Source organism: Dromaius novaehollandiae, chromosome 6 (assembly GCF_036370855.1).
Source record: "Dromaius novaehollandiae isolate bDroNov1 chromosome 6, bDroNov1.hap1, whole genome shotgun sequence".
Classification (NCBI taxonomy): domain Eukaryota; kingdom Metazoa; phylum Chordata; class Aves; order Casuariiformes; family Dromaiidae; genus Dromaius; species Dromaius novaehollandiae.
The window spans coordinates 35448973-35474819 of NC_088103.1; the positions used below are offsets into that span (position 1 = coordinate 35448973).

General features: G+C 42.5%; 1 protein-coding gene across 1 annotated transcript in view; it reads left to right on the forward strand.

The window, feature by feature from the left end:
* The window catches only part of SORCS3 (sortilin related VPS10 domain containing receptor 3), a 321068-nt gene that overhangs the window by 205681 nt on the left and 89540 nt on the right, over positions 1-25847 (forward strand). Inside the window, exons 6-7 of the mRNA XM_026117524.2 lie at positions 17973-18037; positions 25330-25448. Of these exons, the coding sequence (XP_025973309.2) occupies positions 17973-18037; positions 25330-25448 (184 nt within the window). The remainder of the gene's footprint in view (positions 1-17972; positions 18038-25329; positions 25449-25847) is intronic.

Below are 25847 nucleotides of genomic sequence, written 5' to 3' on the forward strand. Positions count from 1 at the left end.
CCATCCAGTAATTATCCAAGAACTGGTTTATAAAAGTGGCTCATCTGATCTCACTCCCTTTTACTGAGTAGCTGCCTTTGTCTTTTTCTAGTGACACAGCAGTTGTGTTAAATGGGCTTGTTTATGTGTATGGGAATTTCTTCAATATCCTATAACACAAGCCAGGACAGATGAGCAGTAAGAACACTCATGACAAAGATGAGTGTAGACGCTCTCTGAGTGCATCCTTCTGTGTCTGCATAGAATAGCTGGTCCTATGAGATAGTTGTACCCAGCCTTTCAAAGAGCGTAGCTGAGTTCGCTTAGAAGGGCGATTTTCTTGGAGAAGAATGCTTCAAGGCTGAGCTGACTTGGGAACAAAACTGACCCTCTTTCTAAAGGAGATGCTGTTTTTTTTTTTTTTTTTTTTTTTTTTTTTTCCCTAATTTCATGTAGTAATGATTGATGGAAGCTACCTGTTTATCTCAGATCATTTGACACCCAAACCTAGAGATAGTTTTCCACACTCTACCTGATTTTTCATACAGTCCCTTGGCTGTGTAGTTTGAATGCTCCTTTCTAGCATTGCATTGTATAAAGCTTCTATTTCAAGTGTCCCTTTCTCTTAGAAAATGCAAAAGACTTCTGCAGTTACAGCTCATAGGACATAGACCTAGAAATCTTTATTCCAGTCAGAGGCAGCAGAATCCCACTGACAATAAACTTTCCAAGAGAGTGAATTAGGTTGTTACCAGAGTGAGACAGATTTGAACCAATTTGTAGTGCAGGGGTCAGAGATGTTGAAATTTTGGAATGTAAAAACTCCCCTTAGCTGTCTGATTTCTTTCTTTTTTCCTTTCTTTCTTTCTAAAGCTGCAAACTGTGATGTCTTACAAGCTCTGGCCTGCAAGATACGTACAAAAAAAGAAGTGCAAGAAGTTTAGCCTTGGGAGATTGATGATTATTTTTACTAGGCTATAGAATAGGGAGAAAGTGGATATAGTTCTAAGTTTCAGAGGGACATGATCCACTACACTGTGTAGTCCATCAGCCTATAAAATACTACATTATCAATACTACATTACCTCTTGATTAAAACACCTGGTGAAATAATAGCAATAGGGTGATGCCAAAATCAGAAGTAAGTCGCTCATTTGTGCTCCTCTGCACTGTTTATTAGTAGGGCTCAGCTGAGCCTCTGCCTTCAAATGGGACAGTCTTCATCTGATTTGAATGCAGCTGGCATTATCTGGGACAGCCTTCATCTAATGTTTTTTCCTTCAAAACATGACTTTCATCTCTCAGGCTGCTGGGGACGGGTTTGTGAAGACTGTAATCTTCAGCTGGTTCATGGGATCAGTCAGCCTGACAGGAAACGGTCTTATTTTTCTCTCTGAGACCTTTCCAAATAATTATACCTTCCCAAAGGCTGGGAGAACTCAGATACAGAGATTTTCAGGCCAGGAGGAAATTATGATTGCATCAGAGCTGGCAAGATTGAGATGTGAATTTTCACTCAGCAGAATGAGCAAGACCTCTCAGGTGCTCACAGATAGACAGCTCAACCTGAGCATTTTGCTATAGGTGCTCTGGAAGGCTGCTTCTGCAGTGCTTTATTACTGGTCAAAAATGAAGCCTCAAGCTGCAGTCCTGATGTGTGACTTCATACCCTGGCTCTTCAGTTCTTTTCCTTGGTCCCATACTTTGGTGCTAGTCAGTGAGCTGTACTTCTTGTGTCCTCATCCCATATGGATGTTATATGTAACACAGTTGGTGGAACATCTCTCACCAGTTCCCACAGCCAGCTCATAGCTTGTGCATGAGCCTGAGATTCATGTCTGGGCCACTTGCAGTTGTAAAAAGTAGGATTTCAGATCTCTGCTTCTATAGTAGTGACTCATTCGTTAGCTACTCCCACTGATGGCAATGGCAGAGCTTAGACAGAATGTGTTACTTGCTGCGAGTACAGGCATCCAAATTTGGTTCCCACGTGCCTTGGTCTCAAAGATTTTCAGAACTTTGGATCCTCTGAGGCTGGAAATAGGAGCTTAAGCTAATGTGAAAGAGAAAATCCCAGATCACTCACCAGTCGGTATGAAATGCCTCAAATAAACTTTGCACCCATGCTGTGTTCAGTTAAAGACCTACCCAATGTTCTTTTCTTTTAAAACACATTTTTGCAACTCCCCCTGGGCCCTGTTCATTTTCTCGCACTGTAACTTAGACACCTGTGCTGACATGTGGAGGGATATAAAAAATATGGTCCATATTTTGTACTGTAGAAATGCTGGGGAAGTTTCCTTGTTTGTGAAACACATGGTTTGTCCTGTGCTGACTAATCCTGTCTGTTCAGATAAGAACTCAAAGGACTTGAATTGTCCTTAAGTTGCTTTGCTACCTTTGCCCTTCCCTGTGGTAGGACAACAAGGCCAAGCAGGTGGGGAGGACAGTTTGGTTAACAGCATATTCGTTCTGCCTCGTTCAGTGCTTTGCTGGACCACAGCTTTCTCATGCCATCTTGGGTAGCTCACTTAAGTTGTCATTGCCTTGCTCCCCTCTACATAAGACAGGGATAGGAGAGCATTTCTTCCTTTTATTGGGGGGAATGAATGAAGTGCTCAAAAACTGTGATATCAGGGGCTACGTCATTGCATATCCATGCATGGATTAAAAATACTCAAGGGTTCTAGGGAGTTAAAAGATGCTTTAATGGCATATAAAGTCCTTTCATCGTCTTGCTGCTTAATTCTTTAAAATGGGGAGTTCCACAAGGTGACCTGTGTTTTCTGACTAATCAGCTAAATGGCTGTGAGCATCGTCCCCCATCCGTCTGTCTCTGGAGGGCCTGCCTGTATTTGCTGAGCACACACAGCCATCGGCAGCCAGTGTGGAGGACAGAGCTGTGCTCCTTGGAACACCCGCTTCCGCAGCGCCTGCCCAGCGCGCTCCATGCTGGAGGACCCACTCATCTTTCCTGCTTCCTGTTGACACGGGGGAATATGAGACAGTTGATATGGGACCATTTTCCCTTTCTTTTGCCTGATACAACTGGACATTTGCCCTTTTCCCTCCAGTCTGTTTTTAAACACCATGTTATCTGGGAATCTGGGCGATCCTGTTAAAGCCTGGGAGTTTGAACAGTGAGGAAAACCCATCTGTGTGGGAGGGAGGGAGGAAGCTGCACAGCATTTCTGAAGGGTGCGGGGAAATTTGGAGCACTGAGGAGGTCGGTGCCCAATAGGAGCCTGATCTATAAAAGACACTGAAATATAAACTAATTATGTAAGAGCTGGATGGAAAACACCAGGAAGGCAGGAGGGGAAAGACAGTGGGAGGAGAAAAATAGGGCATGCACTAACCTGGCTTTAAGAAGCGATGTTTGTATCAGGGAACAAGAAAAATCTTGTGTAACAAGCAGTTCTTAAAGGCACTGCTGATTCCTTCACTGAATCTCCCCAGAGTTTTATTTTCCCTCTTTCTGTGACAACCAAGCAGATATCTAGTTGTTTTGGTGTCCGTGTGTGCCAGCCTCAATCATTTTGAACTCCAGGGATTAAAATGGAAGAAGGGAAGAGCTTCCACACAGGCCATGCTTTGGAGTTCAGGTTATCTGTCACAGTTGTTGGAGACATGAGGCAGCAAATTTTCTCTCTTGAGGGCAGGGTTTTCAGTCCTCCTTGTCATTGTTTTGGATACAAACAGTGATAAAGGTGGCCGGTGTTTTTCTGTGTCTTTTTGGCTTGAATTGCGTGAAGACTGTAGCAGAGACTGGTTTGGATATCTGAGAATGTTGTAGGGGCAGACAAGGGGGCTTACCGCAGTGTTTCTAAAGGTTGTGATCTGGGTTTAGAGCTGCAGGTGGGTAGAGGTTTATGTCTTAAGTTTTTATTTCTTCATCTCTGGCAGCACTGATATTTCCTAATCCCGGTGCCAATTCAGGTCCCCGCGGACTGTCTCAGCAGCAGTTCCAGAAGTGACCTTTGGATACAGCTCAGGTTAGCTTTACTTGACTTGTTTGCCAGCAGTGAAATGGTTATTCAAATATGTGCCTCTCTCTTCTGTAAATCCCACTAATCATTAACTACCAGATGGTGTCATTGCATAGTGCTGGGGAAACATCGCTTGAGTTTTTACAGCCAGTTTTAGTGTTAAGAAAACATAGTTTTGTAAATGTCAAATTGACTATTAAGTAATCCTGCATTCAAGTTTTTCAGAATTAAAACAATACCATACTTAGAGCTGTGGATAAAAGGAATAATTCCAGTGTGGCAACCAGGGATAACACCACCTTGGCACAATGGAAGCATGTATCCAGTGGCTACTCATTTAGACAATACATGGAGAACTGAGTAAGGATTTATCAGGAGGTGCTACCGCAGGCTCCCATGGGCTAAAGACTCTTTTGCCTGTGTTAAGGGACTTGGCTTACATGTCCTGTGGGTGAGAACACTTGGGAAAGGCTTCTAACAGCAGGTAACGCTAACATAAATCTGGAGTGTGTCACTCAAGCCACCATGACCGTGGCCTGAACTATTTAGGTTGAGACCAAAATTTTCAAGCTCTGGCAGTGGTTTTGGCCTCAGGTTTGGCAATTAGGATTCAGAAGAGAGGAAACCTTTTTAAGACATCTTGGCATATATTGAAAGATTTCCTTGTAAGGACACATTGGTTAATTAAGAATCACAGCACCATGCTCATAATAAAAGCAATTTTATTTTCCTTTTCACTTAAAAGGTGGGCAAATGGGGCAACTGTGAGATGAGGGATTTACTTTTCAGTTTGTGTGCCTACACTTAGTGCAGTTGGTATTACAGATATTTACTGTTTCCAGGTATGAGGTCCTAGCTGAGTAGCTTGTGATTACATAGTAACTCAGTGGCAGAGATAGGAATAGAACCTGGATATAGAGTTGGACACTTTTTACTGGCTGAAACAGTGTTTATTTTTGTTGAAAAAGCTGCAGGTCAATAAAAACACTTTATGAATTTGTGTCAATATTATGAAAATATTTCTCTCAAACAATTGAACAAAGGAAAATCTCAAATTGGTTGAAACTTTTATGATGGTTTTTAGAGTGACTTTTCAATTTGAAATACGATTTCATTCTGCAATATATGAGCTTTTTAAATTAAAGGAGCCTGTATGAAATGACTCCAGTCTGAAACAAAGTGTCCACATAAAGCTGACATAGAGGGGTCCTGACTCTAATTCACATCTCTGCCTTTTGTGATGGAAAGCAGATACAGGTCCCTGATCTCTAAATTAGACGTTCAGTACATTCACAAAGTATTCTTTCATGGTTATGATCAAGTAGCCTACAACAGTGACTTGCAAGTTTTGAGAAACATTTTTAAGTTTTATGTTCTGCTTTTGTCCATGAACATATTTTTTCCTATACTTAATCTCTTCTTACTGCTCTTCCAATATAGATTGCTCAGGGTTATTGCATGGACCTTGTGATGGATTTCATGGATATCTAAGAGAGTATAAAATTCTAAATGATTCTAGGAAAAGAAAAATCTTTCAGTATCTGTCTCTGCAAAATTCTGCAGGGCTATTTTATACCTCCCACTTAGAACCCACGTATTCTGTTGGTGGCTGTGGTTGGTTTCATGTTCACCATACATTTTCCATTTTTTTCTTTTTTTCTTTTTTAACTAATTTATGAGAAATTGACACAAATTTCTTATCTAGGAAAGCACCTTTGTAGAGGAAAGCCAAAAAACGCGAGTTACACTGCTGGAGAAATATTATAGAATAGTTTCTACTTTACATGGGACTAAAAGCAAGAGTATTTGGGGGTTTCTGGTATATATTTGCCTTCTCTGATGACTTATTGTTTCAGTTTATAAAGGAAAATTGATGAATTAGTCCCTTGTACTATCCCTTTAAGCCCTAAACAGTAGCTGATGCACTGAAAGAAGTTTTGAAGGTTATTCCTTGCCTGACTATGTTGTTGTGTGATGGTCTTCTCCTTACGGCCTTCTTTCCTGGGAAAATAAATGCTTGACTTCTTTTAGAAAGTCCTGTGGATGCCATACTGTCAGGCTCCCCGGGCTCAAGGCTGTTTTACCAAAAAAATAGCCAGTGGACTACAAGAAATGTGTTAGATCGTAGGGGAAATAATTAAAATATTTTAGGCTCTCCTTTAAAAACGATGAACTACATAATAAATGAACTGAAAGAAAAGAGCCATGTGATAGACTCTGAATCCATCCATCACCATCAGCCATGCGGTAGCAGCCAGAACTACCTCTTTCAAAGGGAGGTGTAATACCCTCTCACAGTGCAGTTTTGGAGTAGGTTGCCCTTGAGGAGCTTTCCTTTCTAAACTCCTTTTTCTTTTGAAAGACGGCATGTCTTGGAGAGGGAGGGTGTTACCCCCTCTCCACTAAGGTGACTCTAGATGTCCTTAAATAAATACTGTCTGGCTTTTAGAATTTGTGCTTTGTTGTGATTTTAGTACAATTTGTGATGTTAGCCATATTTATGACTTTAATGTACTGTGGCTAGCATTGCTTTCTTTTGAGAATGGAAAAGCAAGGGCTGAAATATTTCTATACATTGGTTTTAAATTTGCTGCCTCCCACTAAATGTCACAGTACTGCAGTTAGGGCTTGCAGCCGTCGAAAAGCCTTACGCTTCAGTCTCTTATCTGTCAAGTGTCTTTATGTCTGAAGAGCCAGTCTTCTCTTTTTTCCCCCAATTGCTAATCTTGGATCACTTTGTAATCTCCCCACTGTTTCGGGACTGCATGTCTGAGACTGGAGGAGACCAGGTAGACCCACCGTGCAAGGTGGGACTCTGGAAGAATATGTTGAACATTTCTCTTAGTTAAGGTTGATCCCTGGACTTGCTCCTAGTGCCATGGGAAAGCTTGTGGTGCAAGGCTCCATTTCCTTCTAATGCAAGAAGGCACCACAGAAGATGCCTTGAGAGCTTCACAGCCATGTTTCCCAGGCCAACACTGGAAGCCCAAATGCTGTAATGCTGGGCAGACGTGCAGGCTGTTTAGGCTGACTTCATGCTGCCCCTCCCTAATGCACACAGACTCAAGCACAAATTAATTCTAGCCTGTCAGTTACAGTCCCAGAGTAGTCCCTTGTGATACTTTGTAGGAAGAAGTGATGAAAGCCAGCCCTCTAATTAATATATTGAATAATGCATCTCCCTGAGGCATATGGGAATATCCCATACTGTCATAGCTTGGCAAAGCAAACCAAAAGCTAGGTTGCTGGGCTGACAGTAGTATCAAATTTTGTGGTCTTCGCCTAGTGAGATGTATTCTCCTACCTTTTAGTGTGTGATTTAGCTTTGATTTTGGCTTTTGCTTCTGTACCCCACTGATCTCTGTTTCTGGTGAAATGGACTGATTTCCATGTGGGAGACGACGACTCTTGCTTTCAGATGACTGTCAGAGAAACATTTGGGAGTCCTTTTGAAAATCACCACTGTTTTGAGAAGTTTAGGAATGATCTTTTGACATGCTGTGATTGTGGAGATATTTTCTGGTCATTTCATTCCAAGGCAAAGCATCTGCTAACCTCAGAGGGTAGAGCAGCTTTCCTGGACCCCTGCCTTCCCTCTGCCCCAGATCTCATTCCAGAGGCCCACTTGGATTTCAGAAGTCATGCCTGGAAGCGTTCTTGTGTTGGAGAAAGGTGCAATCTAATAGACAATCTGTCCTCCGTAAGTACATTAACGCTATCAGGGCTGTTTCTGCCTGGAACTAAAATTTCAGTCACACCTCAAAGCTTTTCATGTAGATTTTCTCGAGCAGAATTAGGAAGGAACCAGATAAATTCCAGTGTGCAGAGGTGTGCAGTTCATTTCTCTGAACTGACTTTGCCTCTGAACCTCTAGAAGTTTGCCTGCCATTAAGCAGAACAAAAACAGTTGTTTTATTTAACAGAAGGAGCTGAACCCATGCTGTGCAGAAAGAACAGCCTCTTATCATGGCAAAACAGACAAGATGTTTCCGCATTCATTTAAACGTGAGCCATTTGTGTCGCTCAATAACATCCATTAAAGATAAGGAGGTCCCTCTTTATGCCTTCTGCCTGGTGGAAATTAACAAACTCTCTTAAAACGACGATTCATCAGCAGTTATATGAGGCAGAATTCATTCTCAGCAAGAGAAGAAATTGAAACTCCCATCCTTTCCTTCGCTGGCGTTCCCCTGAGCCTCCTCTGTAGAATGAGATGAGTTTAATTCTGCTATTGTTAAGCATAGTGAGCATGAAGCTACATGAGAATGTAAGAGAGGGAAGGAGTATTATTAGCTGCACTACAGATTCTTTTAAATAATGTTGATTCAGTAACTTGTCTCTTGCTGATCATATACAGAACAAGGACGAGAAGCCAGTGAGTGTGGTTGTTATATGTGCATATTTGTAGCAAGCTAATTGGAATAGGAGATAGCAGTGGTTATCATAGCTCTGTAATTATCTCACAGATAATTGTCCTCTGTTGGGTAGAAGACAATAAAAGTGGGATGCAGACATATTTCTATGTTTAGAGAAGTATCAGAAGTTGTGCGGCTGAGTCTGAGAGAGAAAGATACTGACCTATGACTTTCAGCAAGGACTGAGGAAATAATAAATAATACCAGCACAGACTTCAGAAGTGATTGCAGTAGATCTAGGTTTTCTCCCACAGGAAAAAAATTGCTCTTTATTGGAAAAAATAAAGGAAAACAAACCCCAAACCCCTGTCAAGTATTTGGCTGAAGGGCACAGGAAGATTTTTAGTTTATGCCCACAGTATTTTTAGGTTTTGACTGAAAATCTTTGAGGGAAGGAGACATGTTCCATTATAATATTGATTTTAGGGCCAATCTGTAATGGTGACCCCCTAAAGCCATTTCTGGATCTGCTGTAGTTTCTCCAGAATTCTTTTTTCTTTCTACAAATCATTAGATTTGAACAGTGCATTGACACTTCAGAATTTTCCTTGAGGCTAGAAAACAGCAGAGAATTACTTTTCATTTGGCCTTGTACTTTTCTTTCCTTTTATTGCTCATCTATAACAACAAATTAAGAACCCAAGAAAGAGAAGCTCTTGATTCACCTACAGCTTGGCCATACATCTTTACTTTTTGGCTCGTTGGTAGCACAAGCTCCTGTTGCAGCATTCTGCCATGAGTTTTCTTGCTCCCATTTGGGAATGGGAACACTTTGGGACTCTGCTTTTGTGAGAAGCTGGCAGCATGTCTAGCACTCAGACCCCTAGACACCCTTATTTCATTATTGCTGGAGCATCTGTCTAGCTCGAAGTAAAGGGATCCACAGAAGCTCTGTTGCGTCTTTGGTCTCTCCTACTACGGTGTCATTTTTCCGCTGATAGAGAAACCTGCAAGTGGCTGTGGCTGTTTAATCCATCTCCCCTTCATGCTATTTGAGGATACTTCTCCTGTTTTGAGTGCAAACCCATCTTGTCCTATGACATGTGGTGATGTGCAGAGCTCCTGCCACGCAGACTTGCCATTTCTACAGACAGAGGCTGTCTTTGTGTCTGTCTGCTGCCAGAATCCTTTTTGTTCCCTGCTTCTTTGTCTTTTCCTCTTGTGGATTTTGGGAGCAATGAGTGTCTCGCTCTCACTGGCTGAATGTGATTTTTTTGGGCAAGGAGACACACTCATGCATTTATACTTGCTGGTCCAGAGCAGAGTAGTTTATTCTCTTTATTTCTCTTCTCTGCCTTTCCCCTTTTCTTCCCTTCTATCTCTCTCTGCCTTTTTCTGGCTGATGGTTACAAGTCAAAGAACAAAATAAGCCATTTGTTCTCTTCAGGTTAGCATCTGAAATGCAAAGAAACAACTGTCAGAAAAGGTTTGTGGCAGAAATCTAGCTTTTCACATTGCCTTTCTCCAAAATGCATAAATTGAACTGCAAATTAATTTCCAGAATGTTAGATGTTATCCCAGGATGATTCTTTGCAATATTCTGCAACAGGGAATGTGGAGACTCATCCTTCCTTAATGAATACAATGCACAATGCCCATAGGCATATGGGGCTCATCAGCATATCCTATACATTCTGTCTGTGCCAAGTTTCATGCTGGCATCCCCTCTTTGGACAATTTAAGTTTTATTTTTATTCCTCTACTGCTGCATTCATTTATTAAATGATGCTGTCATTCTGAAGCTTTTCAGAGGCACTGTATTCTGCCTTGGACTCTGTTAATAGCTGAATCACTGAGCCTTAGCATTTCAAGCATGTCATATTTACAATCAGAAATTGTTCATACAAATGAGAGGAATTAAACACACAGTGAACTGAGAATCCTTATTCTGGTGCAAAACATTGCCGGAACAGGTCATGTTTAAGATACTTTGCTAGGAGAAAACTCTGAGGAACAGTATGAATCTTCTAAATACTCCCTTCCATGGAGGGAAACAAAAATTCAAGTGGGATCAGCAGGCTTAGCTGATGATTTTTTTGAGCATGTGCTTTGCTTTTTCTAAGTTGGTCAGAAACAGGGCTGATTCACGCTTCCCGAGAAACAAAGCAATCATATATAGTAGTTCCCCCATCTACATGAGTCTCAAAGGAGGTTAGCCAAGCACTGGGCAAAGATTAATTAACTGGACTTTGCAATATAGTAGGTGCTAAACTCATTTTAAACTAAATGCAGGGAGAGAGCTGAAAGTCACTTGATAGATCAGTGATCGGTCTGGGAAACAGAACCAAGAACTCTGTGCTTGAGTTTCACAGATCTGCGCAAAGCAGGGCTGGCCAGAAAATGTCATTTCCCTGATTTCCCCCCCCCCCCCCCCAAAAGATGCAAACAAAAACAAACACCCCTTTCCCCCCCACTCTCCCAGAATATTCTACTCATGAATTTTCGGTTGGAAAGCAAAGATTTTTTGATAAAGTAGAATGACCTGTTCTACTGAAGTTGTTCCCCCCTACCCCCAGTATTTTGGCATGGATTTTGATGACCAAAATGGTTTTTGTGCAAGGTGTTTTCTGCATCTTGGGTTTCCCCTTCCTCTCCATTTTTATTTTCCTTTCCCGTAACAAAAAAGAAGGATGACAGAGGGAAGAGAAGGATTAGAAAAGAGGCAAATCCTGAAAACAGCTCAGTTTTTAATGTGCCTGAAAATGTATTTTCATTATTTTTTCCTCAAAGCACTTGCAATTTAGCATGTGGGAAAAAAAGCCCCAAATAAAAAATTCCTACAGAAAGTGTCCCTTCCTTCAGAAGGCAAAACTGAATCAAACCCTTCCATTGAAAAGTGTTTCAAACTTGTCCACTGTAAAGCTTGCAGATGTCTAATCCCAAGTAAATCCCCGCTCTGCTCTCTGGAAATGCCTCCCCCCTGCGTTAGATGCACGTGGGATGAAGGGCTGACAGTACATCGTGTGCTGAAGCTTTGAAACAGCATGGAAATAACCCAGAACAACACCCTGTTAACTGTCTGCGCTGGTGTTTCCTTACTCCACCAAATCCCGATCCCAGTGCTGCTAGGACTTGGCAAAAACAGACTTTTAAATAAGTTAGGAGACCTCCAGGGCTGTTTGTGCACACCCTGGCCCCGCCGCCGCTCTGCGGTGGGTCGGGAGCAGCGGCAGGCTGCAGGGCAGCAGCTCATTCAGGGCAGCAGTGAGCAGCGGTGTCTGCACCTGGGAGCAGCACGAGTGCCGGCCCCACGTGTCGGCCAGATCTGCTCCCTGAACGAATCTCACTCCCTGTGAGACGCTATATCCCGCACCGCGGGGAAGTGCAGATGCCATCTCTAGGATGGGCCCTGCCTGTGCTGCTGGCCTTTGCAAACCCTGGCCAGGCTGCGAGTCAGGGTCTTTGTGCTGCTCCTGCCCGCTCACTTTTTTGTGTTTATTTCACAAAAATTCAGTTATATTTATTGGTATTCAAAATGTATGTCAGAGAAGAAATGCTCAGGAACTTGAAGACTTTATAACCCATTAACTGGATCAGAGTTAGGCACAGAAATATTTGTACTTTCTTAGTTTTTTGGTAATAACATAAGGGAAAAAGGAAAATGCAAATCAGTAGGAGCTCTGTTCAGTTGATGAATATCCTTTAAAGGTATTTTCAGGTTAACTGGCATTTTTTTCCCATTGCTGTTAATTTCTGTGATATACAGAATCACCTTCTTTTAGGCACTGAGAAGAGGAAAAAGTGGTTCTGTGAGCAGCAGAACCTGCCGTCTTGTGTGAATTCTCTAGTGTTCAGTAATGTGGTTGAGCCAAATGTCAGGCTTTTTCCTGAGTGAAAAGTTTAGCTTGGACCTCTTACCTCTTCCTGGCCTGCTATGTCCTTGAAACAATTCGGTACCTCCGAGACTTTTTATCCACTGTCAGTTTTGATGGAAATTGGCTTAGACGTTCAACAGGTATTGGAGAAGGGATGAAGACAGGCAGGTGCATGTACATACATACAAACACACACACAGAGGATGTCAACACACAGGCTTTGTTTCCTTTGAGATACCAGGCTGAACACCTCCTTAAGATTCCTTGGGACCTTTTTAAAAAGCATCAACTCTGCTGAAAAGAAATTAGCTGAGAATAAACACTTAGCAATTTTTTTGCCTTATGTTGCAAACTAATTCTCACAACAATTACTTCTGCCAATGTCCAGAATTGTAGCATCATAGAAATTAGTCCTGGAAGACATAGAAATCTCCAGGGAACTGGCTAAGACACTTTCATACAGTATCTTCCTACCAGCTTTTTCTCTCAGCTTCATTTGAAATATGCTGTGCAAGGAGGTTTCTTCCATAGCTCTTCAGAGACAGTATCACATCCAGCCCTATCCAGCAGTGTCTCCCCATGTTCAGCCACAGAGAATGATACTGTATTTATGTCTTTAATAAAGGCATTCTTCCCCCCCAACAGTTTCAACATTTATATCTGTTCTTAACTCTGATAGTTCATGGCTTGCTGTCAGCTGGGGGTGTGTGTGGCTTGAGTGCACACTGGCTGTTACCTGTGCACAGCTGACCCCTGATAGAGCTCGTTTTAGGCTCAGCTGCAGTAAATAGAAGGCGAACATACACAATTGCCTTTACCACCTGAAGATGCCTGCAGTTATTTATACCTAGGCAAGCATGGTACCATATCAGAAGGCTGTCGCTGTCTATCAGCTGAGCACAGAGTTAAATATCAATCAAGAGAGAGGTGTAGAAGGTAATGCGGCATGTTAAAAAGGTGTATATAATTCAGCAATGGTGCTATGTGAAAAGGTCTGGATCAGTTAAGCAGGAATTGCCTGGGTCAGTTTTTGCTCCCATCTGCCCGTATACACATGCCTCTTCTGTCGTTTGGATGAGTTAGACTAGCATGCAGAAATACCTAAGTGTTTATTCACTTCTGGGGCAGGATACAATTAAAATTGCAGCAGACTAATTGGCAACATACACTAATTTGCAGTTGCCTACAGCAAGAGGATGTGTTTTTCCCCCTTTACATATTATTGCACAATAAATGTGCCTTGTTCCTTCCCATTGCCAGTCGTTATCTACTGCACAACATCCTGCTAAGCAGTCTCCATCCATTTCCTCCGTCTCTTTACGAGAACAGTGACAATTGCCTTCAGTCTGACATCTCAACCTGCAAACAACAAGTTTCCAAGTCAGCATCTTGGGAATGTCTCAATGCCTTTTAAAAGCTTTGTTTTTGTTTTGAAAGCCAGAGTTGCTGGATGCCATCTTGACATGTCAGAAACCAGGCACACTGCTGGCAAAATGCTCAGTTTGCCAGCAAATTCCAAACTAAGTTTGAAAGCCTGAGCCCCTGTGACCTGATTCTTGACCTTGTTGTAAATCTTTGATACAAACATTGCTTATGTCCAATGACACCCCCCCCCCCATCCCATTCATTCCCAAGCTAATGGTGCCAGGAGATGGAGGAATACAGCATCTCTTGTTCTTTGTTGATAATCTAAGGAGCAAAGATCTGGCGGATCTCAACAGCAAGCAGTCTGAATTGCTCAGCATTCTTGATCTAAGATGCTAGAATGTCTAAATCTCAATGCTGTCTTTCATCATTAAATGCCTGATGTCTGGAGAACGGGTAGGAAAAAAATGCAGAAATGGTGCACTCCAGGGGAAGATGGTGGAGTTGGTATAGAGACGATAAGCAGAGGTATGCAGTAGAGCAAGTAACCCCACTGAGAATCTGTGCACTTTTTTTCGCTTTCTTTGCATAAGCTTTTGTTTATTGTTTTGAACTATATAGTACTTTGTATAGAAACACTTTAGGAATAGCTAATTAGTATTATGAATGCAGGATGCTGTTTTCCTTGACCTTCTCACTCTCTGTCCCTTGAGGTCAGGGATGAAATGTTAGCAGAACAGTCTAGTAAATGTGCATCCGTGCACAGTGCTCTGCCCTGAAGAGAGAGATAAGGATCCTGCATGGACTCCTGTCTGTTCTGCAGCTTTCAAGAACACACAGTTCTGTCCTGAAAAGAAGGGAGGAAAGACCTTGCAGAAACCAAGAGCTACCATGAGAACAGAAAAAGAGAAGCAGCAGAAGACAGAGAAAATAACTACTGCTTCCTTCCTAATGGGGTTCGGAGCTGGTTTGAATTTGTAATTGGCCACTAATCCTGTGCCAGCTGCAATCCTAGCTGCAGGCTCCCCATTTCAAAAACTGCTGTTGCAGCAATCAGGGAATATGTCAGCAGGAAAAAATGACCTTTCCTGTCACTTCTGGCTGCATCCTCTTTTCTCTCAGCATTTTCTCATCCTAGTGGTGATAAATGAAAGGGGATGATGGAGGATGTTGATTTAGGATGGATTGTCACCGTGTAAGTGCCCCTTTTCCCCCAAGGGCTATCCAGGACAGCACACATGGGTGCGTTTTGTGGACCTTGGCTTGGTTTTTGCTGCCTCTCCTGGAGTTTGTGCATGTATAAAATAGAGGGCTGCGCTGTGCCTAGAGCCTGAGGTGTGACTGTGTGGCAGGAGAACTGTTTTCAAGCTGAGCTCAGGCTTCTGAGTGTTGTTAAATATTCTTTTTCTTCAACAGCCTCTGAAATGGAGGTGTTCGTCAGTCAGAGAGCAATGAAACCCCTTTGCACCCAGCCCACATTGTGGGCTGCACTTGGTTGCACCGAACACACCATGGAAGGGGTGAGCCAGGGGGTGCTGACATCTCTTCTCGTCATACTTTAGTAGTTTGAACAGTTTCGAGCTATGTATCCTCCAAACGTCCTTCAGGGAGAAAAGAAGAGGAGATATAAGGCTCTGAAGGCTTCTATATTCCTTTTATTGCCAGACTTGAGAGGTTGTTGTAGTAAGTTGTCAAGACCAGAGAGATTACTATATGGGATAAAGGATCAGCTTTACGCTGTGTGTGTGTGTGTGTGCGCACGCACGTGCGTGCTCCAGGACCTGCACTCAGATCTTTTTCTTTCTGTTGCCCAACACTTTGTGTTGTTTGCTCAAAACTTCTCTAGACAAATGATCAGAGACCATTTCCTGAAAATACCCGTATTCAGAAGTCAGAAGCATGGCAAAGCAAAGCTGTGTGCTTTGCCCGTGGGAACACATGTGAGGGGAGTCTTTGCTACAAGAGAAGGACTTGGCTTGGGAGAAGGAAGGATGACCGATGCATTACTTTATAGGCTTGTTATCTGACTGCAGATAAGAAGAACTTGTCTTGCTTTTGGAGATTGCTTTGTGAGCTTTTCCACTTGAAGTATGGCATTCAGCGAGCAGAGGAGTACTGGGGGGATGCTGTGTGCTCGTCCTTTTGTTGTTGTTTTTCTGAAAAGAACCATCAGGCTTGTCAAAACTAATTAAGTAAACAAGTAGATGGCACTGGGAAGGAAATTCAAGCTAGACTGACATGTTTCAGGAGACTCTTGTCATCCCCTGGTATTTATGTAATAGGCATTACAAGTGGAGTTGGATCTATAGAGCATGCACGTGCAAACACATAGTGGTAATAAGTATGTTGATTTTTATTCAGAAAGGCTTAGATTCTACTAATTTCAATCACTTTAAAATGAATAACGTTGTAGCAGGCCTAATACTGATGTTTCTGGGCTAACGGTGTTGTTACCAGTGCTTTTGCCCCTTTGGCTCTATTTAAAAGGATGGCATCTGGCTTCCAGAGGAGGTCTGGAGAGCATGGTGTCCAGGATGAAGGCTGGATTTAAGGAGAAAGCCTGCTGGGAAGGGTCTGTGGGGCAGATCCCTAACAGGCTTCCTCCCTCTTAGGTACAGACCTAAGAGTGCTGAAATTACCTGTCCCATTGATGAAGGTGTGATGAATTGATACTTTGGTAAGGACGTACCTCTCTGTCCCTGTTGACATGTCATAGGCTAGGGTTGTGATTGCTGAACAGCTAAGATCATACTATTTATGGTTTGTTGTGAGAAAAAGGCAGAAAAAAGTTTGCTGAGGATTGGAAAGATATGTGCCCTATCTGGGGCATATTGGGAAATAATGTTACTGTACCCCATAATGGTTTTCACTGGCATTTTGAAGAAGCTCTTACTTGTCCTGCGGTCATCTTAACTCTGTCTGAGTCTTCAGAGCATTAGAGCCTGGTTAATGACATGGTCACAGGGATTTGGGCCAGTCCTGGGATCCTTGCTGATACTGAACAGTGCCTTCTTCCTTATGGGATCACCCTGAAACCCATGGTGGCAATTAAAGAACAAACTGTTTCTCACTGAGGGTAGAATGATGAAAGCTTTGCCTGTGGAGCTTTGTTTTTGTTTTTTGTTTTCGCCACAGTTCACAATGTGTTGTGAATGGACTTGCTATTGATACGGTGCTCCTGTTAACAAGCAGTGCCAATTTCAGTTACCTCCACACTGGGTCGTAATATAGTTGTTTTGGCACTTGCAGCACTGGCTGGTCTCAGCTGAACTCCAGCACATACGTGTGTTTGTTGTTGCTTCAATCACTGTGTTTTTTTGTGAGGTCCACAAAACTGTATCAGAGCATCTGTATTTTGTTTGTTCTTTTTTCTTTTTCTTTCTTTTTTCTTTTTTTTGAAATGTTTTAGCTATTGATGCCCCCAGGATTAAAGCAGCAAAGGATTGTGATAAAAATTTTTCAGAACATTAGGGAATTGTGAACGTTGGCTGGCTCGGAGGGAATCTATTATTTACAATCTAATGTATCAAATTCAGCTTCCACCAAATTAGAAACTGATTTTTGTCGTTGTCCCTTTTTAATCTAACCCCTTGGTTAACTCAGGAGAAGCAGCTCCATAAATCACATGGACATCTATGGATTTTTTTCCCCCTGCCAGACATTTCTAGGACTAAATGTTCATCTCCCAGTGATCCTTATCAGCCAGTACACTAATAATAACAATTCTGTTCTGGGCTTGACTTTCCCTCTGCCAGGAGGAAAACTATCTTTGTAATGTGCCCTGCAAAACATTTTCAGAAAATAAAATAACAGTACACATGGCTTGAAGTGCTTGGGTTTCCACCAGTGGGATTAGGGAGACTCATCATGCCCTGTTCCATGAGCATCACAGGCATGGGGTGAACAATGACTACTTCCTAGCATTTTTTATCAGCACTTCATTGTGAAAATGAGTGTCATCGTTCCTCTTCTGAAGATGGGGAAACTGAGGTACACAATAGCAAGATTGCCCAACAAACCAGGGACAGATCAAGAAACTCAGTATCCTACCTCCCTTTTCAGCCCCATTAAAACCATTTTAAAATTGCTGAAGTGGTCTGTAAGCATCTGGCTCCTGTGCCCTCTTCTTTCCTGCAGCATTAAAATAGATCTCTGGTTTTACTGGATCTTGTAGAAAAGGGACAGACAGATTCACTCACCATTGCCTGGAAAGGTATCTTAAGGGCCCCCAAGAGTGAGCTGAATGTAGAAACACAGAGACAGCAAGGTGGGTAGGAGGTAGGGACCTACATCCCAGGTGTCACAAGGTGGACTGTTAAACTGTTTTACTTCTCTCACCCTCTTTCCATCTTCATCTGATTGCAGCCTTTTATCTCACTGGCTGCCTTCTCTGTTTTTCTCTTCCCCAGGTCGGTGATGGGTTTGGATAAAGAACCTGACCTTGTGCACATGGAAGCCCGGACAGCTGATGGACGTGAGTGTCTGCAGCCAATGCTGATAAAGTGGGTCTTGAGTGAACAATGGAGTGAGGAATGAAATTCACTTGGCTCATTTTGTCTGCTCATTTATACTTTAATTGATAGGAAAGATGTGGGTCATGGGGTTTGATGTGAGGCATACTGTTATCCTTGGACCCTGGGGCGAATTTGACGGCTTCGGGGCTTATATCTGTGGAGAGCCTGGGCAGAAGCACAATCTATAGGTTTAAGGAACCATCTATTCTGTTCCCTATTTAGCTGCTTCAGTATCACTTATTCTACATGACTCAGAGAGCTGGGTTACCAGCACTGTGCTAGACAGCTTCTATACATTCGCAGAGGGGTTCAAAACAGCTAGGTTGTACCTGCGAATCTAGCAGACTCTATGACAAATCACTGACTGTCAGACTTTTCTTTTGGCCAGAATGTCCCTATTCCCTGGTCACCCTTTGATGCATGCTGAAGGGATTTTCCAGGTTTACTTAGGATATATGAATAGGTGCTCTGCACCTAGACATTGCAAGCCTATAAAAGGTGTCCATATTTAAAGTAAGAAATAGAAAAAAAAATCTCTTAACCCCTCACTGAAATGCATCTAGCCACATTTGAAGTAGAATGCATTCCAAGGAAGAAGACATGATGTGTAAGTAAGTTGATTTTTTTTCCACCACTTTCTCCAAAATGTTTTATATTTCACAGGAATCCCAGCATGGTAATGCATCTGCTTCTGGGTGGAGCCTGGCAGCTGCTTAACTCTAGTTTAGTGATACACCACAATGGGACGTGTGTCCCCCTTACAGAGATATCCTACAGGGATAGTGTAGGAAAGTAGCATAGGATTGCTGTGGGGTGGTGGCAGGGGTTGTGGAGGATTTGTGGTGGAAAAAGGCCTCAGTTTTGTTGGTTGCAGATTCTGCTCTGTTTTAGTCAAATGCTGCAGGGGCCAGATGCTGTGTTAACAAGCTCCTGTCTATCAGGGTAACCTCTCTAAGGCTGTGGATCTTCTAAAATCGCTCATTGACTTCCCACTGCTATTTAGTGATGGCAGCTGAACAAATAACTAGGCAATAAGAGCTCGGGGGTGACAGCTGTTTGTTGAATATGGAGAAAAAGCAAAACAGACCAGCAGGTGGGTGGGTAAGGTAGGGAGGCTTCTTCAGTGCCTTTGCTGCTGCATGTGCTGTGTTAGAGATGTTGAGAGACGTGGCCAAAAGCAAGTAAACAAGCGAGTAAGCAAACAAACTGCTGATGGAGTCTGCTTTCAAACTAAGTTTAAACTTGCTCACCCAGCTACTTGAATACTGGATGTGTCAAGTATGTAGATGCTTCATCTGAAAGATGTCTCCCCAGTTCACAGACAGCTCTCTTCCTGCAGATCTTGTTTGCTTCAGGGGCTGATGTTTGTTCTTGTTTTAATGTATAAATTCAGCATTTTGAAACTGGCTGTCGATGGTATTGAGGATTCCCCTGCAAGCCAGACTTAAACAGCAGCATCAGCAAAACAGGCCCTTTGCAAGCTATTGTCTCAGCAGACCGCAGGCGCAGGCAAGACCCAGTGGGCTGTGCTTGGCCCACTAGTGTGTCCCTCTGCAGCAAAATGCTTCTTTTCCCAGCCCAGCCTAGCACAAAAGGACCGTATTGCTCCAATTAGAATTTTTAGGGCTTAAAATGATATTAGTTTATGTTGTTAAAAAACCTTGAGTGCCCCAAAGCTGTAGGCTCACCTGGTGTGAAATGGTACAGCTCTGTGTACTCAGGAGAGGCAGGCTGAACGTCTTTCCTAGTTGACTCTGTAGCCAAAATGATCCTTTGTACTCTTAGTGAAACAGCTGAGACACTTATATCTGCTGAGAAGTGGGAAACTTATACCTGCAGTTATCTCCTCCTGATCTGAAAATTTCTGATAAAAGTTTTCATCAGCATTGGGCAGAAGGAAGGAGAAGTTTTTTTAATGCCTCTGAGGTCAGTCTGGTAGCTTAGTCACTTAGCTGATGCTTAATGGGATACAGATTTGAGCACCTCCATTGCTCAACTCATTTGAGGGACTAGAATCCTTGTCTTCCATGTCCCTGACAACTGTAAGAGGGTACAACTCTTCTAGAGGGGGCATTTCCTTTTCTGTTTCCCTTCATGGCACACATGCAGAAAATGAGAGTAAGTTTGTTTTTCTTTTTTAACGGTAACTTCCTGTTGGAGTCAATAACTGATCTAATGTTGATTCAGACACTGGAGCTTAAAATATGTTCTGTGGTGGGGAACAGGTGATGAGACCTGCTAGAGTCTCATTCATCTGTAAATGAGGGCTCTCAAGAAGCTAAAAGAGATGGGAGGTAGACGTTTTATTCACCCCTCCAGTGTATGTCCTTCTCCAAGACATCTTGCCTCATTTTTCTTTCAAGTGTTACCTATCTGGTCTTTAGAAACGGTGGGATCTCTGAGATAAATCTGCCCCAGTGTCTACTCTCCCCAAATATTTACAAGACACTGCAAATTCCAGTGTCTCGCTGATCTCAAGCCTTTGCTGTCTTTTATAGCAGATGAAGTTTTCACTTTTTTTGACATCTTGGCAGAGCTATTGTAGCTGGATAATGATGCAGGTTTGCATTTTTAAATTATAAAAATGTGTGCCAGCCTTGGGCACTGTACTTTCTGCCTAGGTGTAATCACAACAGCAGGGGCAGGGCTGAATGTAAGGAGATTATTATAAATACACTGGCACAAATTCCTACTTGCATACCTGGAAAAGATATATTAAACTTTCTGGTGTTCAGTGAGATAATGTTCTCTCCGCTCACAAATATGATGCAATAAACAGTATTTTAATTAAAGGGAAAAGAGGGAAAAGAAAACAGAAAGATAAAACAGGGTTATGGTTAATTAATTTCTAGGGAATAATTTACCATCCAGTCTACATTCCTAGACCCTCTTTTCCTCTAGGGCAAAAAATGGCTAGGCCAGCTGGCTGTTTTCCCTCTCCCATGGTAACTTTCTTTGACAGTTTATGATTTTAAGTTTCACTGGGCACCAGGGCCTGATTTAAGCTGAGCCAATCTGCCAGTGCGGTTTGTTTCTATCAGCTATGCTTCTCCCTGTTAGCCATGCTGGCCAGCCATGCCTGCTTTTGCTGGCTTGTTAACACTGCCAGGGAGGAGCAAGCCTTGCTAGGAGCCCTTGCTGTCCTATATCTCCTATAAGTTGCAGTAACATGCCACAGAGGACCAACCTTTCCAGCCTTCAGCACAGTGACAGATTTGACTGTTTCAGCATCTTTCTTCAGAGTCCCACATCTTTGGGTGTTGCCCACTGGAGAGAGCCTCTTGTACTCTTGCATCCCTCAAAAGCTTCCCAGTTGCGTCTGGTGGGCAAAGAAGGGACATCGTAGCTTGGCTCCTTTCACTAGCTTAAACCTGAAAATTACAGAAAATTGCTTCAGTTTTATCATCTCTGAAAAAGGGTATAAATACACTCCAAATTCTCAGTGTGGGAGACCATGCTAATTAGCAATGGGGAGGCATTTCGAGCTCCTCAAATGGAAAATGGATATGCCTCAGAGGAAGCCAGTCCCTTAATCCTAGAGTGAGATAAGTTGGTGGGAAGGATTAGTGCAGAGGTATGAATGTTGAGGTTCGAGCTGTAGCAAACCCTTCAAGGTGCTCGATGTCTGTATTGCCTCATTCGCAAATGGTCTGAGAAGATAGCTGGATGGTGAGTTACTAGCTATTGCAAAAGCAGTTCTTGATGCCATCTAGGAAACAGGGAGCTTTTCTCAAGCTTTTTGCAGTGGAAAATTAAGAAAAAAAACCATGAAAAACAAGATCTAAATTTTACATTCCCTGGGACAACACATAAACTGAAAACAATCACAGCTCAAAGCCAACCTTTCTTAGGACACGCATCGCTCAGTGAGTGATAAACAAGCCTTTAAAGGTTTAGTGGTGTAGGTTGTGCACATGCCCCCTGCCCATCTGGGCAGCCACCCCTTTTCCTTGGGGCTATGCAGAACATTGCTGAAAAGTGAACCCCTCAGAGAAGGAGGAGATAATGGCTTTGAAGGTAGGATTCCTGCTTCTCTTTTAATTGCTATTTTTATTGAGGGGCCCAATCCTATCTGTATAGGGGTACATGCACTCTGTGACTGGGACCATAGCTCTTGAAGGGACCATACCTTTCAAGAAGCGTGGGCAGAGACGTGGGCTTGTTTCTTGCTGCCTGTCACACACAAGAATGAAGTGGATGCGAGGCTGATAATGCAGGGACAGTTGACCATTTTCTCTACAGGAGAACTTAAGATGTCAAAGACCTTTAATGTCAGAAGGGAAATGCTGACTGATTTTGGACGGTAGCTGAGTCTGGCTCCTGGGATTATTATTTTGGACTTCAACTCTTTGGCTTCCCTCCAGTTTCTGGCCTTGAAATTTTTGCCTTTGTATTTCCCCAGTTTGGACATGTTCTGATCTGATCTGTTGTTTTGGATCTCTCTCTAGTCTGATCCTTTTGCCTTGTGAAATATCCACTTTCTACTTTGTTGCAGTGGGTGGCATCATTTTTTCTTGCTCCAAGGTTACTATTCGTTATACCCTGTCATTTTTTAGCATGATTTTTAAATATATTTTTAAGCAAATTTTTTTTTTCATTTTCTGTGGGGCAGTAGGAATAAAGATGAAATTGAACTCATTTTTGTGTCAAAGGCAGACAAGTTTGAAGATAATTTTTTGTTGGCTTTGTTTTCTTTCGTAAGCTCTGTGTTGTAAAAATATATAAAAATAAATAAACAAGAAACTAAATGGAAAGTGGATAGTGAGCTAACCTTACTTTCACCACTGCCAAGTTCCCGTGAATATTAATCAGGTACCTTTCTTTGAGTATATTTGATTGCTGGTGTAACACACTCAAAATGACACATTTCCCAGTAGGCAAGAAGCTAGTTGTCATGTCAACACTTGTGGTTTATTTTCATTTATTTGTGACAGGTTTTTATTCCTTCTCCTGTTCTGTCACTCACCAGTAGCAAATTATCCCCTGTTCAGAGGGATGAGAATATCCAGGCGACTGTGTGGGAGAACATACCGGAGGGAATGAGCTTCTAAAAATACGGCTGCTGACCTCTCCTCCTCGTTCTACCTAATTTTAATGCTGTCTCAAAGAACCAAGTCAAGGCTGCTGAGCTCTTTGGGTACAATAGCAATATGTAAGACCCGCTTGTTTTCTGAGAGGTTGTTTTTTATCCACTGCAAAGATGTCTTGGATTCTAGGTGCAAGAGGTAAATAACAGCTCTGGACCAGATCTGTATGTGTCAACTGACGAAGAGCCTTAACAGCTCCCAGCTGAGAATCTGACCTCTCTACTGCTGCTGGTATTTTATGCTGGGAGAAAGCACAACTACTCTGATTCTCTAGTTATTTGACACTGTCTCTAGGACAGATATGTTTCACTGTACACCATATATTTTAATTACATCCAGCTACTCGGAGCTGGCACCGGCGGTATTTTCTGCTGCTTTAGCATGGTCAGTGGGACTACATTTTCATTGCAGCCCCAGATCTGTGCAAGTGCTCCGAGTCAGCCCTGTAGCCCTTATTAACCTGCAATTCCCCAAGCCCCAAGCCAGAGCCAGGTCTGCAGCCTTTAAACATGGACTTTCAGTCATGCTTCTGGGCACGAGCCTTTACTACATGAAAGTTCAGTTGTAGTTTGGGACTTCTTTTTTTTTTTTCTTTTTTTGCCAATACCCTTGTTGTTGTTACTGTTGGTATCAATGCCTCTGGTCTGTTTTGCATTCTTTTTGAATTCTTAAAGTGTGTTGGTGAGACTAAGCTATGGAAGCAGTAACTGATAAATTTTGTGAATCTTGACTTTGAACCTGAGGAGGCAATTAGCGGAGTGTCAGAAGGTATCAGTCATGCCCCCCAGTGCTTTCCACTGAAACACATTTTGCTATCTCTGGAAAGACACAGACTGAGGACAGTAGCAGGTTTTATGGGATGGAGAATTCTGTAAGAAGCTTCGCTAGACTAGTTACTCCCCTTTTGAACTTCTCTTTTATCCTTTTGGGTTCAGTTCAGCAAGATCCTTATTAATGGGTGCAGTCGTGTGAACTAAAATTACTGAATCAAAGTTCAAGTCGGCCCTTATAAGCTCTATTTTCTTTCTTAATGGCCTGTCCTCACCTTTTATAGAAAAGTCAACAAGTGTTTGAAGCTAAGAAGCCTGTAGAAGTACCAAAGTGTAAAAGCTATGATCCTTTTATCACTGCAGCTGTCATCTCAGTTGTATTTTCATTTTCTCCCTAATTTGCAGTTTTCAGAAGGGCAATTCAAAGGCAGAGATGGCATACTTAGATTACATACATCCACAGATACAATGCCATGATTGTTCTGTTTCATGGCATCCTTTCTTAGCTCGAGTGAATTAAAACTTAATCCCCTGTAGCTCCTGACAGCATGCTGGAGGTGAGCATTTCTCTTCTTACCAGTCTGAGCATCTGCCTACATGTCTGCTTTCTGGTGCAGGCCCCTTTATGGTAGCATTTGATTGTCTTGTCTTCTTTGCGTTCTTCTCCCAGTTCTGTTTCTTCTCTCAAGCAATGCCAGGGACTGGCAAGGCATCCCATCAGTGTGATGGTCTTCCTGTCCTCTCTCCGAACAGAAGCTATTTATGCTTCTTCCAGTGCACATAGCTACTGTTGGGACTCTTCAGCTAGTTATGCTGAAGTATCATGTCCACAGCATTTTCATACCTAGCTTATATTGCCTATAATGGCTGTTACTTAATTTTGGGAGGCAATTTTAAGTTTCTCAGCAAAATAAGTTGAATTAATAGTGCTGGTATTGGCTTTTTTTCTCCTTGTGTGTTACTACCTCAATTAAAACCAGTCATCAGGGCTGGGGTATTTCGGGGGGATTGGGAGAGACCCAGTAGGGTAAGGGAGTGGACAAGTTCTACCTGGATGGCTTTTGAAATCTTTATCTGCTCCATATCATCTCATCAGTTTTCTGATGCATTTATGATTTGTACCCTTCATTTATTATTTGAACTTAACTAGCCTGAGAGATATCTGCACAACGGGGAAGGGAATGGTGGCTGTGGAAGTGTGGTGAATTCCTGAGTCAATCCAGTGACCAGTTACAGCTTTAAAGGCTGGAGGTGGATTGTGCTTATAGCATCTAAGCAGCTGAAGATAAGGTTAAAACTTCCCTTCAGAGACTGTCTTTCAAGCTGCTGACAACATTTTTAGACCACAGGCTCCTATGTGGGCGTTTCTCATGTGTACCTATTCTCCTGTTACAGACACCCACTATTTAACCTGTCGGATCCAGGAGTGCTTAGAGACCAAAAGGAGTGGGCCCTTTTCGCGCTCCATTGACATCAGCTCCCTTGTTGTTCAGGATGAATATATCTTCATCCAGGTATGTTGACCTGATATGAATGTGACATGAATTCTGGCTGAAAAAGGTATCTGTTTCTTTGCAAGAGGAGGCATATTCTTATTCTTCTATGCATGGGAACAGAAGCCATGGGACCTGGGAATCTATACCTGCCTGCTGTAGGTTGGCTGTGGAGTCTGAGACAAAGCAGTTGATCTTTCTGTGCCTCATTCTTCCCACAATCAATCTGATGTGTTTTGAAAGTTCATTCGTTGGTGGTCATAAGGGTCCAACTTGCTATTGTTGCAGCTACTTGGAAAATACAAAGAAGCTAGTGGTGAATTGGAGAGAACTGGAGTGAAGAACAAAGTAAAGATGTGAGGGATCATTTTAACAAACGGAAAGGTTTATGCTGATTTGACAGTCAAGTAAGACTTGAGG